General features: G+C 41.8%; 1 protein-coding gene across 3 annotated transcripts; it reads right to left on the bottom strand.

The window, feature by feature from the left end:
- Positions 1-2: 2 nt before the first annotated feature.
- On the bottom strand, positions 3-15,446 carry LOC110498496 (zinc finger protein 143-like). Of its 3 annotated transcripts, none has more exons than XM_036953714.1 (8): positions 14,681-15,444; positions 14,133-14,257; positions 13,797-13,970; positions 7,919-8,080; positions 7,424-7,535; positions 7,062-7,186; positions 1,444-1,555; positions 3-1,231 (listed from the first exon to the last, which is right to left on the bottom strand). In XM_036953714.1, the coding sequence occupies exons 1-8, from the start codon at positions 14,937-14,939 to the stop codon at positions 342-344; spliced, it is 1,959 nt and encodes a 652-aa protein (XP_036809609.1). In that variant the 5' UTR covers positions 14,940-15,444; the 3' UTR covers positions 3-341. The 3 variants fall into 3 exon arrangements, with proteins under 3 accessions (XP_036809609.1, XP_036809610.1, XP_021430822.2); XM_036953715.1 differs by having other exon boundaries at positions 14,568-14,683; XM_021575147.2 differs by lacking the exons at positions 1,444-1,555; positions 7,062-7,186 and having other exon boundaries at positions 14,681-15,446.
- Between the last annotated feature and the right edge of the window lie 362 nt (positions 15,447-15,808).

Genomic DNA, 15,808 nt, shown 5'->3' with positions numbered 1-15,808 from the left:
TGTGAACTACATTACTTTTATTGCACAAAACGATAAATGAAAACATTAATTTTAGAATACTTTGGAAAAGGTTCAACATTACATTACACACAGCTTCAAGACATCACGTCAAGTAAACATTAATTAAGGCACTGTCATTATCTTACTATAAAACAGTATCAACCTAAAGGGACAAAGCATTTTTACAGACACCATCACACCAACCATCACCATAATCATCTACTCTGCCTCATCATCCTCAGTTCACCTCATCCACTTTCCTATACATCCAAATCCAACAGAATTCATTACAATCTAACTAGTTCTACATTATACACGCACTGTGTGTATTTTCTGTATTTTCAGTGCGTACAGGCAAACGGCCTCTCTCTCGTGTGGACCTTCTGGTGCCTCTTCAGGTGGTGCTGGTGGGAGAACCTCTTATCACACTGGGGGCAGCTGTATGGTTTCTCCCCTGTGTGGACTCTCTGGTGCCTCTTCAGCTTGGAGGAGTGGGAGAAACTGGCCCGACACAGGTGGCAGCTGAACGGTTTCTCCCCTGTGTGCATCATCTGGTGGATCTCCACCTGTTGGGGGAAACTGAAGGCTTTCCCACAGAACGAACACAGGAAGCGTTTCTCTTTGCCACAAGATCTGTTGATAGCGTTACTACTACTGTCATTTGTCAATAGGCTTGTGTAGCCATTTAGTGTTGAGGCACTGGCATTGTCTGAGGTTTGGTTTAACATAAGGAGAGTGTGAGGAGGTTTAAGGCCAGGGAGTGTCTGTGTTGTCGCAGGGTCCATGTTCCAATTGATAGATCCTATAGAAGGCAGGCTGAAGGCAGCATCTGTTAGGGGGTTAACCTGAGGTGCCATCAGTCTCTCTGAATCACAACTATAGGAGCAGGACGGAGCATCGCTAGCCGAGTCTGTGTCTGTTCTCTCCAGCTGCATACGAACACTTCCCCGCAGACCAAATCTAAGTCTCGCCCTCGTCTCAGCCAGTCTGTTGTCATGGAGACTGAGTTTGGATGTTGTTTTGTGTTCAACTGTCTGTTTCTGGTAGTGGTCAACAATGTTGTTCCCCAGCCCAGAGTTGAGGACGCAGTCCCATCCGCTGACCTCCACTATGTCACCTCTGGTCCTTGCCTGCACAGTGATGTTGTCCACTGGGCCCTTGGCTGCACCAGTCTGGGTCTGGGAATCCAAGATGGCTCCCCAGTCTCCTCTGTTAGCCTCCAGCCAACCACCTGCAGGAAGAGTTTAGAAAAGTACTTTACAAACATGGCAGAGAATTCGACATATTACCTGCTGAAATGAATACATTATGTTTGTGTGGTTTTTTTGTATGTAAACACAAGTTGTTTCATTTTATGAATGAAGAAAAAAGTATAGCCAGGCGCATCACTATTCCCATTGAAAATCTATTATTGTATGTAGGCCATATGTATTTCTCCCTTACTTTGCTCCCCCATCTTTAGTCCACTCAGCAGATTAATGCTTTCTGGTCCGTCTTCTACTGTCTCCTCTTTTACCAGCAGCAGATCAAGCTTCCCATCCTCCATGTCTACTGACTGTAAGAGATACAGAGTGAGAGGATGTTGGATCAAGAAATCTGATATGAGCACCCTGCTATGGAGCATCTCCTGATTGGGCAATGAAGGATTGCTATGAGTATTATTAGTTGATTTGATCATTCAAAGACATGTTCCCACACTTAAAAAATCAATCAAGACCTTCGAATCAAATGTTATTGGTTGAGTACACATATTTTGCAGATGTTATCGCAGGTGCAGCGAAATGCTTATGTTTCTAGCTCCAACAATACCTAACAATACACACAATAAAAAAATTATAATAATTAAGAAGGATCAGAACGTGTTATGTCAGAATCCGGAAAACAGTGTGATGGTTTGGGGAAGTTTTTCCGCCTCAGGACCTGGACGGCTTGCCTTAATAGAAAGGAACCATGAATTCTGCTCTGTATCAGAGAATTCTACAGGAGAATGTCAGGCTATCCGTCTGTGAGCTGAAGCTGAAGAACAGCTGGGTCATGCAGCAAGACAGTGATCCAAAACACACAATCAAGCCTCGATGAAAATGTTTAAAAAGCAACAAATATGAAGCTTTGGAATGGCCTAGTCAAAGTCCAGACCTAATCCCAATTGAGATGTTGTGGTCGGACTTGAAACGAGCAGTACATGTTTGAAAACCCACAAATGTTGCTGAGTAAAAGCAGTTCTGCATGCAAGAGTGGGCAAAAATTCCTCCACAGCGACATGAGAGACTGATCAACAACTACAGGAACAATTTGCTTGCAGTCATTGCAGCTAAAGGTGGCACAACCAGTTATTGAGTGTAAGGGGGCAATTACTTTTTCACACAGTGGAATTGGGTGTTGTATAACTTTGTTCATTAAATTAAATATATATTTTGGGGGGTTATTTGTAAACTCAGGTTCTCTTTATCTAATATTAGTTTTTGTTGAAGATCTGATGACATTAAATATCAAACATATGTGGAAATAGAAAATCCAAAAAGGGGCACATACTTTTTCACGGCACAAAAATATGTAAAACATTTAAAAAAAAAATGAAAACAGATTAAAATATATATATATATATATCAGAACGAGCCTATCAGAATGTCCCTTGTTTCATTAGCTGTTATAAAAGTTCCCAGAAAATGCTCCATACACACAAAATGTTTATTTCTCTAAATTGTGCAGTTTTGTCACACAACGTCCAACCGGCCTCACAAATGCAGACCATGTGTAACCACGCCAGCCCAGGACCTCCACATCCGGCTTCTTCACCTGCCGGATCGTCTGAGCCACACAGACAGCTGATGAAACTGGGGGTTTGCACAACCGAAGAATTTTTGCACAAACTGTCAGAAACCACCTTGTCGCCCTCAACAGGGTCTTGACCTGCCTGCAGTTTGTCGTTGTAACCGACTTCAGTGGGAAAATGCTCACCTTGGATGGCCACTGGTCTGCTTGGGAAGTGTGCTCTTCACAAATGAATTCCAGTTTCAACTGTACCGGGCAGATGACAGACAGTGTGTATGGCATCTTGTCTGCAAGAGGTTTGCTGACGTCAAGGTTGTGGAGTTATCGTTTGGGCAGGCATAAGCTATAGATAACGAACACAATTGCATTTTATTGATGGCAATTTGAATGCACAAAGATACCGTGACGAGATCCTGAGTCCCATTGTTGTGCCATTCATCCGCCACTATCACCTCATGTTTCAGCATGATAATGCATAGCCCCATGTCACAAGGATCTGTACACGATTCCTGGAAGCTGAACATTTCCCACTTCTTCCATGGCCTGCATACTCACCAGACATCATTGAGCATGTTTGGGATGCTCTGGATTGATGTGTAAGACCGTGTGTTACAGTTCCCGCCAATATCCAGAAACTTTGCACAGCCATTGAAGAGGAGTGGGACAACATTCCACAGGCCACAATCAACAGCCTGATCAACTCTATACGAAGGAGATGTGTCGTACTGCATGAGGCAAATGGTGGTTCTCATCCACGCGCGTACCTTTTTTTTAAAAAGGTATCTGTGACCAACATATCCCCGAGCTGACAAGGTACAAATCTGTCGTTCTGCCCCTGAACAGGCCAACCCACTGTTCCTAGGCCGTCATTGAAAATAAGAATTTGTTCTTAACTGACTTGCCTAGTTAAATAAAGATAAAATAAATAAAAAAACAGCCTCAATTCGTTGGGGCATGGACTCTACAGGGTTTTGAAAGCGTTCCACAGGGATGCTGGCCCATGTTGACTCCAAGGCTTCCCACAGTTGTGTCAAGTTGGCTGGATGTAATTTGGGTGGTGGACCATTCTTCATACACACAGGAAAATGTTGAGCGTGAAAAACCCAGCAGCATTGCAGTTCTTGATACACACAAACCTGTGTGCCTGGCACCTACTACCATACCCCTTTCAAAGGCACTTAAATATTTTGTCTTGCCCAGTCACCCTCCAAATGGCACACATACAGTATCCATGTCTCATTTTTCTCAAGGCTTAAAAATCCTTATTTAACCTGTCTCCTCCCCTTCATCTACACAGATTGAAGAGGATTTAATAAGTGACATCAATAAGGGATCATATAATTCACCTGGTTAGTCTATTTAATGGAAAAAGCCATGTAAATGGGAGTGTGTTGTGACATTTGGATGTCTCTAAGCTTCCATGTAGTTTAAGAAGTCACTAGTGTTGCCCTCTGAGTGTCCTTTTCCTAAGTGAGTCTCGTCTGAATTCCATGTCAGAGAAACATCACCCTCCACTTTCACAGTCGCCTCATCTACGACCAGACCCTCCCCTTTCTTTCCCCTTCAGAGTATACACTACTACTGTACCGGTTCCAGTCCCCTCTCAATGGATTAGACTACAGTGCCTTCAGAAAGTATTCATACTCCTTGACTTATTCCACATGTTGTTGTGTTACTACCTGAATTCAAAATGTATAAAAAATAAATGCTTACCTATCCACACGCAATACCCCATAATGACAAAGTGAAAACATGTTTTTATTTTATTTATTTTATTGAAAATAAAGTACAGAAATGTCTTATTTACAAAAGTATTCACACCCGAGACAATACTTTGTAGAAACACTTTTGGCAGCGATTAAACCTGTGAATCTTTCTGGGTAAGTCTCCAAGAGCTTTCTAAACCTGCATGTAAACTGTATCAAGCTCGGTCAAATTGTTTGTTAATCAATGCTAGATAACCATTTTCAGGTCTTGCCATAGATTCTCAAGTAGATGTAGGTCAAAACTGTAACTCGGCCACTCAGGAAAATTCACTGTCTTCTTGGTAAGGAACTCGTGTAGATTTGGCCTTGTGTTTTAGGTTACTGTCCTGCAAAGGTGAATTCATCTCCCAGTGTCTGGTGGAAAGCAGACTGAACCAGGTTTTATGCTAGGATTTTGCTTAGCTCCATTCCGTTTTTTTTTTATCCTAAAAAACACTGCAATCCTTAACGATTACAAGCATACCCATAACATGATGCAGCCACCACTATGCTTGAAAATGTGGAGAGTTTTACTCAGTAATGTCTTGTATTGTTTTTAATCCAAACATAACACTTTATATTCTGGACAAAAAGTTAATTGCTTTGCTACATTTCTTACAGTATTACTTTAGTGTATTGATACACCATCCAAAGTGATATTCAATGTCTGCTTTTTTCTACCCATCTACCAACAGGGGCCCTTCTTTACGAGGCATTGGAAAACCTCCCTGGTCTTTGTGGTTGAAATTCATCGCTCACATGCGGGACCCTTACAGATAATTGTTTGTGTGGGGTATTCATTCATAAATCATGTTAAACACAATTGTTGCACACAGAGTCCATGCAACTTATTATGTGACTTGTTAAGCTCATTTTTACTCCTGAACGTGTTTAGGGCTTGAATACTTATTGACTGCTTTTAATTTTTTTGAAAACATTTCTAAAAACATTATTCCACTTTGACATTATGGGGCATTGTGTGTAGACCAGTGACAAAAAAAAGACATTTTAAATTCAGTCAGGAACACAACAAAATTAGGAAAAAGTCAAGAGGTGTGAATACTTTCTGAAGGCACTGTATATGCCTGACATATTACTGTCTGGATACATATAGACTACCCAGGAATATTCAACACATCTGTTACTCTCGTAATTCCAAATGCATCTGTGTAACACTCACCACTGCATAAACATGTTGGCTGGTCCTCATTAACGTCCCTTTTTTGTTTAGAAAGCTTTACTACACAAGTTTCCAACTTACCTAACTTTGTTGGTTAACTCAAGGTTCCTCGGGTCTCCACCAAACTAGGTAAATCCACTTTTAGTTATAAATGCACCTGCATTGCTGGAACCAACTACATAATACATTACAATTGGATGTTCTGGTGCCATTCGTGCAATTCTTATTGAGGAATGTAACTGTTTATCTTGGATATTTGTGTTGTGCTATTTCTTTGTTTTACATTGTCCTATTCATTGTATATGCAGAGCTCCCTTGTGAAAGAGACCCTGGTCTCATTGTTAACTCCCTGTTTAAATAAAAGTCAAATCAAAAATATATTTTCTGCTGACAATAATGACCATTCATGTTTGTCTTTAATGCAGGGTTTAATCTAAACCGCAGACGCTATTAAGTGGAATGGTTACGTTCTATGTTATAGAGTGGAATGTTTTTTCTGCAGGTGTATCCTGAGGTAGCTCCTTTCTGAGAACCTCCTCCTGCAGTGCAAACAACCTCTCTCCAGTGTGGACCTTCAGCTGGTTCTAGCAGGAGAATATTTTCTCACTCTGGGGTCAGCTGTATTGTTTCTCTCCTGTGTGGACCCTCTGGTGTCTCTTCAGGTTGCCAGCATGGGCAAAGCGCATGTTACACTGGGTACAGCTGAAGGGTTTCTCCCCTGTGTGGACTCTTTGGTGCCTATTCAGGCTGGACGATTGGGAGAAAGTGGCCCGGCACAGGTGGCAGCCGTATGGTTTCTCCCCCGTGTGCATCCTCTGGTGGATCTCCACCTGTTGGGGGAAACTGAAGGCTTTCCCACAGAACGAACACGTGAACCGCTTCTCTGTGGCACTGCCACCTTTACTGATTCTGTCATTTGTCAATGGTCTTGTGTAGCCATTTAGTGTTGATGAACTGGCATTGTCTGAGGTTTGGTTTAACATAAGGAGATTGTGAGGAGGACGAAGGCTAGGGAGGGTCTGTGATGTCACAGGATCAATGTTCCAGTTGATAGATCCTATAGAAGGCAAGCTGAAGGCAGCATCTGTTAGGGGGGTAACCTGAGGCGCCATCAGTCTCTCTGAATCACAACTATAGGAGCAGGACGGAGCATCACTAGCCGAGTCTGTGTGTGTTCTCTCCCGCGGCATACCGACACCTCCCCGTCCCCGCAGACCAAAGCTATGCCTCGCCCTGGTCGTAGCCAGTCTGTTGTCATGGAGACTATGTTCAGATGTTGTTTTGGATTCGACTGTCTGTTTCTGGTTGTGGTTAACAGTGTTGTTCCCCGGCCCAGAGTTGAGGACGCTGTCCCATCCACTGACCTCCACTATGTCACCTCTGGTCCTGGCCTGCTCAGTGATGTTATCCACTGGGCCCTTGGCACCCGTCTGGGTCTGGTAATCCAAGATGGTTGCCCAGTCTTCTCTGTTAGCCTCCAGCCAACTAACTGCAGGAAGAGGTTAGAAAATAAACGTTAAAAACATTTTTGAGTCAAGTTCAGACATTATAATGTCTGTTTTTCTATGCAAACATAAGTTCTATTGATTTCCTTTGATGTATTGAATGAAGAAAAAAAATAGGCACATCACTTCAATGTGCTGTATGTATTACTATTCCCATTGAAGATCTATTAATGTACGGAGGCTATATTGTATTATATGTATTATATGTATTTCTACCTTACCTTGCTCCCCCATCTTTAATCCAGTCAGCAGGTCAATGCTCTCTGGTCCGTCTTCTATTGTCTCCTCTTTGACCAGCAGCAGATCAGGCTTCCCATCCTCCATGTCTACTGACTGTTAGAGATACAGAGTGAAAGGATGTTGGATCAAGAAATCTGATATGAGCACCCTGCTATGGAGCATCTTCTGATTGGACAATGAGGGATTGCTATGAGTACTATGCAAACATGTTAGTTGATTTGATCACTTCATACTATTTAATGGTTTGATCATTCAAAAGCATGGTCCCACACAAAATTAATCAAGACATGGGCCTGTATCCACAAAGAGTATTAGAGTTGAAGTGCTGATCGAAGATCAGGTCCCCATATGTCTGCATAGTCATTCATTATTATCTAAAAGGAAAACTGATCCTAAATCAGCACTCCTACTCTGAGGCTTTGTGGATATAGACCATGATCTAATACCATACAGACAGTAGTTTACAGTGGGCTCACCTCAGTGAGACTGTGTGTGGTCCTGTGCTGCTCAGCTGGTTCCTCTGTGGATTCAGGAGGAGGTGTAGTCTGGTTGTCCTCCATGAACATGGTCCCCTCCGGTTTCCCTAAACCCTCCTCACACCTCTCCTCCTTCACCAGCAGCACCTCTAGACCCTCCTCCTGGAAGAGACAGGTGATACAGATTACAAAGACATACACTCCATCAGGTACGTACACACAGATAATAAACACACTTTCAACATGGAGTGTTTACCCATCTCCACTACGTTTGAGGCCTATACTGTAGTTACAGAATTACTGTTGTTGTTAAGCCCATCATGGTGGACATAAATATGTTGTTGGTAAATAATTCAAAAGTCGTCATCAGCCAAACCCAGCTAAACTATACTAAACAAAAATAAACGCAACACGCAACATTTTCAAAGATTTCACAGAGCTACAGTTCATTTAAGGAAATCAATCAATTAAAATGAATTCATTAGGCCCTAATCTATGGATTTCAAATGCCTGGACAGGGGTGGAGCCATGGGTGGGCCTTGGAGGGCATAGGCCCACCCACTTGGCAGCCAGGCCCACCCACTTGGCAGCCAGGCCCATCCCATCATAATGAGTTTTTTCCCCACAAAAGGGCTTTATTACAGACAGAAACACTCCTGGGCTGACGTGGTCTATAGTTGTAAGGCCAATTGGACATACTACCAAGTTCTCTAAAACGAAGTTGGAGTCGGTTTATGGTAAAGAAATTAACATTAGATTCTCTAGCAATAGCTATGGTGGACATTCCTGCAGTCAGCATGCCAATTGCACGCTCCCTCAAAACTTGAGACATCTGTGGCATTGTGTTGTGACAAAACAGCACATTTATAGTGGCCTTTTATTGTCCCCAGCACAAGGTGCACCTGTGTAATGACCATGCTGTTTATTCACCTTCTTGATATGCCCCACCGTTCAGGTGGATGGATTATCTTGGCAAATGAGAAATGTTCACTAACAGGGATGTAAACAAATTTGTGCATATGGAAAACATCTGGGATTTTTTTTGAGCTCATGAAACATGGGACCAACACTTTACACTATATTTTTGTTCAGTGTGTTTTGACTTGTACAGTAGGTGTTTATGAGTGTGTGGGTTTGTGTAGGTATATTCAGTAAGTCTATAATGGTTATAAAGCACTGTTGTGTGTATGCAGAACAGGGTTTAGATCAGATGTGATGTGAACTAAAGAAAGTCTCAATGAAAGTCTTAAAAACAAAAAGGGACTTTTTGTTCTATTAAACATAAACAAGTTTTAAAGCTGCAATATGTAACTTTTTGGGCAACCTGACCAAATACCCATAGAAATGTGAGTTATAGGTCTGTCTATAAGTCTAAAAAGTGGTAGATCTGTTCTATGTGTGGTAGATCTGTTCCATGCTTCCCCTTCTTAAGTTTAATTTTTGTGTCATTTACTTTCGGTTTTGTACACCAGCTTTTTGCAGCTGAAAACAGCTGTAAAACATATTTCACAGCGGTTTAGATGGTACAATGATTCTCTATACAATGACTGCTTGTTTTACAAACTGAAAATAGGCTTTTAAAATAGAATTTTAGCAACCAGGAAATGGCAGAGTGATTTCTGCATATTGCATCTTTAAAATACACCATATGAAAACCACACATACAAAAATCTGCATGAACTTGATCAACTGCATTAACTTTATTTTTAAAAGTGTCTTAGAAAAAATGTTAAGCAGTTGAACAGAAGTAATGAAAATAGGCATTTGGGAACATCATATAGCTTACACAGTACAAACACAATAGGTAACAGTATTATTAGGCTTATATATAAAGTGCCTGCTGAAAGTCTCCACACCTCTTGCACAGTGTATACACACAGTATTAAATTGAACGTTTTCCCTAGCGATCTGCACAAGCTACTTCACATTTTCAAAGTGAATGAAAGATTATAGATCATAGTGTGACAGCGTTATGTTATGGGTATGCTTGTCACGGGCAGGGACTTTGTCAGGATCAAAATAAATATGAAAGGAGCAAAGCCCAGCTAAAAAGTTAAAGGAAATCTCCCCTCAGTCTTCTAAAAACCCTGGGATAGTGTTTTATTTTTCAGCATTACAATTACACACATGTAATGCCAAAGACACGCCAGAATAGCTTTCCAAGAGGTGTTGAGTATTTGAGTAGTCCAGTCTTGAAAATCAGAGACAAGGTTTGAATATTGCTCACCATCAATGATTTCCAACCAAATTTACTGAGCTAGAGCAATTTTGACAAAAACAATGGATATATGTTGCCCTAAGAGTTGGTGCAAAGTTGGTAGAATCTTATTCAAAATTATTCACAGCTGTACTGGCTGCCAAAAGTGCTTCTGCCAAGTATTAACTCTGGTTAGTGAAGAAATAGGCAATCAAGACATGGTTGTTTTACATTTTTTGATCTATAATAAAATGATTTTCACTTTGAAAATGTGGAGTAGGTTGTGTAGATAGGTAGGAAAGAAACGAATTTAATCCCTTTTTAGATTTAATTTGAAGGCAGCAAAATGTGAAGACTGTGCAAGGGGTGTGTAGACTTTCATTAGAGACTGCATATCTCACAATGTCTGGATGCAATATTCCACCCAGGAATATTCAACAATGAAATCTGTTAAACTCAGTTCAGATGCTGATATTTATCTGACAAGTTTCTAAGGCCCCGATTTAAGCGTGCGTAAATGGAACGTAATTCACTTTTTATGTGCTTTTCTCTCTATTCGTATTCTGACCTTGAACTTAAGCATTTGAATAGCATACTATTCACCCACTATTTGTTTGAGGTTGAACTAGAATAAATGAAGGTGTGGCGGTGCGGTGTCCAGACACGCCGTATTCTAAACTTGACTTAATTCCCATCAAAATTCAAAAAAAAAAAAAAGCCATATGGAAGCAAACTGAAAATTATATCAACATGACATGTATTGCGGCCCCTTTTCCACAGTGAAATAAGATGTAAATAGCTCTGCCGTTATTCCGAATTTTAATTGTGTGCCCTCATAATTTGCGTGGATGAAATTTGGAGACCCAAACTATAGGCTTCTGTGGGCTGAACCTGCCGAGTTGATGTACTTTAGAATGTTTTGATTATATGCCCGGGCTTTTCTACATTTTATTTTACCATTTTTATCATGTTAAATATTAGCCAATATCGAGAGCCAACGTCAGTAATAACCACATACATTTATTTTGCATCATTCCATTCTGTTTACCTTTCTTTCCTTAGACCTGTCACACACTTGTTGTATTCGGCGCATGTGACAAATCAATGTTGATTTGATTTGTAAATTGTTCCTGAGGGTCGCTAGCATTAGTGGCTCATAACAGCCTAACGTGGTGCAATAATTTGGGACATGTAGCCTAATTGAATCATTATGGAACTCAGGCCCCACGTAGCAGTTTAAACTTGGAGCATGGTTCACGATGACTGGACTGTTGTCATACAGCTCCACGATTAGTAAGACATTTGGGTACATTTATAGGATTACTGTTCAATCCCTATTGTACACTTTTTTCCCCACCTTCCAATATTGTATAGATTGAACCTGAATATGACAACTGTCAGGATGAATCGAACCACCATTTTTTTATTTAGCAATATATTTTGTGCGTAAAGGCTCTGGGTAAGTGTGTCTGCTAAATGACATGTAAAGATGAATGTGCTGAAAACACCATTGAATGAAAACTCCACGAGAAAATTTGTTTGGGCAGCAAGTGGGAAGGTTTTCAGCAGTTGAATTAAATTTATTCAGAGCGTGCAAGGTAGCCACGCCTGCAGAGAGCATTATGCGACTGAATTAGGTAAGTCTGAATACCAAATACTGAGAAGTGCGTAGGAAAGGCATACATTCCTAAGTCGGGATCAGGCCCAAAGTGTACCCTGTTTCTGGAGCATGTACAGTTGAAGTCTGAAGTTTACATACACCTTATCCAAATACATTTAAACTCAGTTTTTCACAATTCCTGCCATTTAATCCTAGTAAAAAGGAGGTCAGTTAGGATCACCACTTTATTTTAAGAATGTGAAATGTCAGAATAATAGTAGAGGGAATTATTTATTTCAGCTTTTATTTCTTTCATCACATTCCCAGTGGGTCAGAAGTTTACATACACTCAATTAGTATTTGGTAGCATTGCCTTTAAATTGTTTAACCTGGGTCAAACGTTTCAGGTAGCCTTCCACAAGCTTCCATCAATAAGTTGGGTGATTTTTGGGCCATTCCTCCTGACAGAGCTGGTGTAACTGAGTCAGGTTTGTAGGCCTCCTTGCTCGCACACACTTTCAGTTCTGCCCACAAATGTTCTATAGGTTTGAGGTCAGGGCTTTGTGATGGCCACTCCAATACCTTAACTCTGTTGTCCTTAAGCCATTTTGCCACAACTTTGGAAGTATGCTTGGGGTCATTGTCCATTTGGAAGACCCATTTGCGATCAAGCATTAACTTCCTGACTGATGTCTTGAGATGTTGCTTCAATATATCCACAATTTTCCATCCTCATGATGCCATCTATTTTGTGAAGTGCACCAGTCCCTCCTGCAGCAAAGCACCACCACAAAATGATGCTGCCACGTGGAAATGGTCTCAACTGTCTTCTTGATCTGAATACCCCGTCTTTGGTCAGCAGTTGTACAACACTAGAGTTTTATCTTGTCTCATGTCGGCTGTTGTATCTGAATTTGGCTTAACTCTCGTTATTCCAAATGCATCTGTAGATCTTTTCTGCTAACAACAATACAAAAACAATCTTTGTCTTTAATGCAGGGTTTTGTTCTATAAGCTATCCAGTGGAATGGTTCATTTCTATGTTATAGAGTGGAATGGTTTTTCTGCTGGTGTATCCTGAGGTATCTCCTCTCTGAGAACCTCTTCCCGCAGTGCGTACAGGCGAACGGCCTCTCTCCTGTGTGGACCTTCAGGTGCATTTTCAGATGGTCCTGGCGGGAGAACCTCTTCTCACACTGGGGGCAGCTGTAGGGTTTCACCCCTGTGTGGACCCTCTGGTGCCTCTTCAGGTCACGAGCCTGAGCAAAGCGCATATGACACTGGGTACAGCTGAAGGGTTTTCCCCCTGTGTGGACCCTCTGGTGGATCTCCACCTTCTGTGGGCAGCTGAAGCCTTTGTTACAGAACATGCAGAAGAACCATTTATCTTTACTACCACCTGATGTGGCTCCCCCTCCCTGAGACTGGGCTCTAGCCCTGTCGTTTGAATTCGATAAAAGGACGCGGCCGTGTGAATCGGAAGGTGCCATTGATGTGGACATTGGGTCAAGATCCCTGAACACGTGCAAAGGGGAGTGGGTCGCAACATTTACATTTGTCTCTATGCTTTCCCTGTAGTCTAAAAAGTCACTGGTGTTGCCCTGAGAGTGTCCTTCCCCTACGTGAGTCTCGTCTGCATCCCATGTCAGAGGAGCGTCGCTCTCCACTTTCACAGTCACCTCATCTACGACTATAACCTCCCCTTTCTTATCTAGGGACCCTTCAGCGTATAGACTACTACTGTACCGGTTCCAGTCCCCTTTAGACAGATGAGTCTGTGTCTCTAAACCCAAGGGCATGTTGCCAGGGTCCATCTCTGTAGTGTAAGAGCAAGACGGCTCATCACCGACAGTGTCTAACGCGTCACCATAGCCATCCCCACCGGAATGAACCATCCTCTGGCTCTGGTGAAATACCGGTAAATACTCTGAGCCAGGAGCAGGAGGACAGACCAGTCTTCCCAGCACTAGTCTCTCTGGGTCTGATCTGGGGTCTGATCCTGTGTGTAAGAGCCTGTGTGTTACAGTTAAAGTCTTGGTGTCTGTCTCTGACTTGAGGACGGAGTCGGGCCTTCCACTGACCTCCGTGACGCTACGTCGGGTCCTTGGCTGGGGCGCAGAGGTGGTGGGGTCCTCCATGGCTTCATAGGGCGCTCCAGCCACTCCAGTCTGGATGTCTCCGCTTTGCCTCAGGCCCTCCTCTCCTTCAGACCTGTGCTGCTTGACCCCAAGACCTGCAGCCTCTGCATCTGCAGACTGACACAAGCATTGGATAACAATGTTGTAGGGAAGTCTCACAAGCTCCCCTACGGCAGATCAATTAGGATTTAAGCAAATTAATAGCGGAGGGGAGCCTTTCTGAAATAAACTGGTCACATTTGATGTACTGTAATTTTAATGTAACACTATTACACTAACCTCTATCACGATAACATGCTGGGTTGACTCTCCATTCCCCTCATCAACAGTATCTGGTTGGTCATCTCTCCATGTATTGTGTCCCACTGGCTTCACAAAGCTCCTATTGCCTCCAGTGAGCTGTCCTTCACCCGAGAGAGTAATTGGGGTAAAAGAGGTGTTTATGTTAGCTACCGTGAATGCTCAAAGCTATACTGTACACTATTGACAGTTGGAAAAAAGTATAGAATTGACAAGGATGTAAGGTAACAATTTGCATAACTTCTTGATATACTATTTACAGACTGATTGATTATGTTCCGGGCATCGCATTGTTTTTACTGAGTAAATAATAGGACATGCAGTAAATCAAGAACATGGTTAGAATATGATAGTGTCATTATGCAATATAGGTAAGTAATTTGGGGAATTATTGAATATTATCCAAAAACTGACCATGACCCAATTCTGGGTAACACATCAGAACACATGTGCAGAAGGGGCGACAGGCACTTAGCTATATATGAACAGCCACAGGCCGCTCAGCCTCGGCCTTCTGCTAAATGTACCTCTTGCCATTCCTCTGTATCGGTCGAGGATCTTGACACTACTGGGACGACTGGCGAGGACGCGCTCCCGTGCCATCTTCAGTTCGAATAGCTGTAGTTTCCTTCGCAATGCCCTGTTTTCTTTCTGGCTTTGAGAAATTTCCAAACGAAACACTGCATAGTCGTCGTCTACGAGTTTACAGATGTCTGCCACGGCTGCATTCGCTAGCACCTCCATAATGGAGGCTATTTGAGTGTGAAAAACCATACAGTTAGCCATTGTTAGCAACTAGCTAGCGCTACCTAGATAACATCTATCAAACATGCCCTGTCTTCAACGCGAATTAAACACTACCTTGTAAGTATGTGATGCTGTGCAGTTAAATTAGTCATAGTTTGAGTTCCAGGGTTTTAATAAACGTCTAAATAACAACGCGAACGTGGTAATTGTTCTAGGTCACTTTTCATTTCCGTTAACACTGAAGAGAAAGGATGTTATTGGGTGGAGTCATAGCTCATAGGTTGTGGTTAAATAAAAAACTGTATGTGCGCTGTTTTTTTTTAAATACGGTACTATCAGTCAGTATTTTTTAAATCTGAGAGCAGACTTGTTTAGAAATAAATGTGTTAGCAAGAACAGAGTAGAATCAAATACAATACAATTCCATCTACATCACCTCAGTAAGGTAAATGGTCAACGGTCTTAGCTTTAGATTACCCAAAAATTGCTACATTCCTACACAATCTAATATGACCCTTTTGGTGCCACTTATTGTAAATAAGAATAGACTGTTTCTAAACACTTCTATATGAATGTGGATGCTACCATGATTACGGATAATCCTGAATGAACCGTTAATAACTTGATTACACACAGGTGGATTGTATTTATCATCATTAGTCATTTAGGTCAACATTGGATCATTCAGAGATCCTCACTGAACTTCTGGAGAGAGTTTGCTGCACTGAAAGTAAAGGGGCTGAATAATTTTGCACGCCCAATTTTTCAGTTTTGATTTGTTAAAAAAAGTTTGAAATATCCAATAAATGTCGTTCCACTTCATGATTGTGTCCCACTTGTTGTTGATTCTTCACAAAAAAATACAGTTTTATATCTTTATGTTTGAAGCCTGAAATGTGGCAAAAGGT

Source organism: Oncorhynchus mykiss, chromosome 19 (genome assembly GCF_013265735.2).
Source record: "Oncorhynchus mykiss isolate Arlee chromosome 19, USDA_OmykA_1.1, whole genome shotgun sequence".
Taxonomy (NCBI): Eukaryota; Metazoa; Chordata; class Actinopteri; order Salmoniformes; family Salmonidae; genus Oncorhynchus; species Oncorhynchus mykiss.
This window is presented reverse-complemented; position numbering and strand designations above follow the sequence as displayed.

Bases quoted from the DNA above. Each gene is read 5' to 3' on its own strand.
- LOC110498496 (XM_036953714.1), bottom strand. From the start codon at position 14,939: ATGGCTAACTGTATGGTTTTTCACACTCAAATAGCCTCCATTATGGAG. The intron at 14,258-14,680 runs GTACATTTAGCA...TCTCGGGTGAAG, and splicing joins ATACAGAGGAATGGCAAGAG to GACAGCTCACTGGAGGCAAT. The intron at 1,556-7,061 runs GTCAGTGGATGG...TATCTCTTACAG, and splicing joins CCAGAGGTGACATAGTGGAG to TCAGTAGACATGGAGGATGG.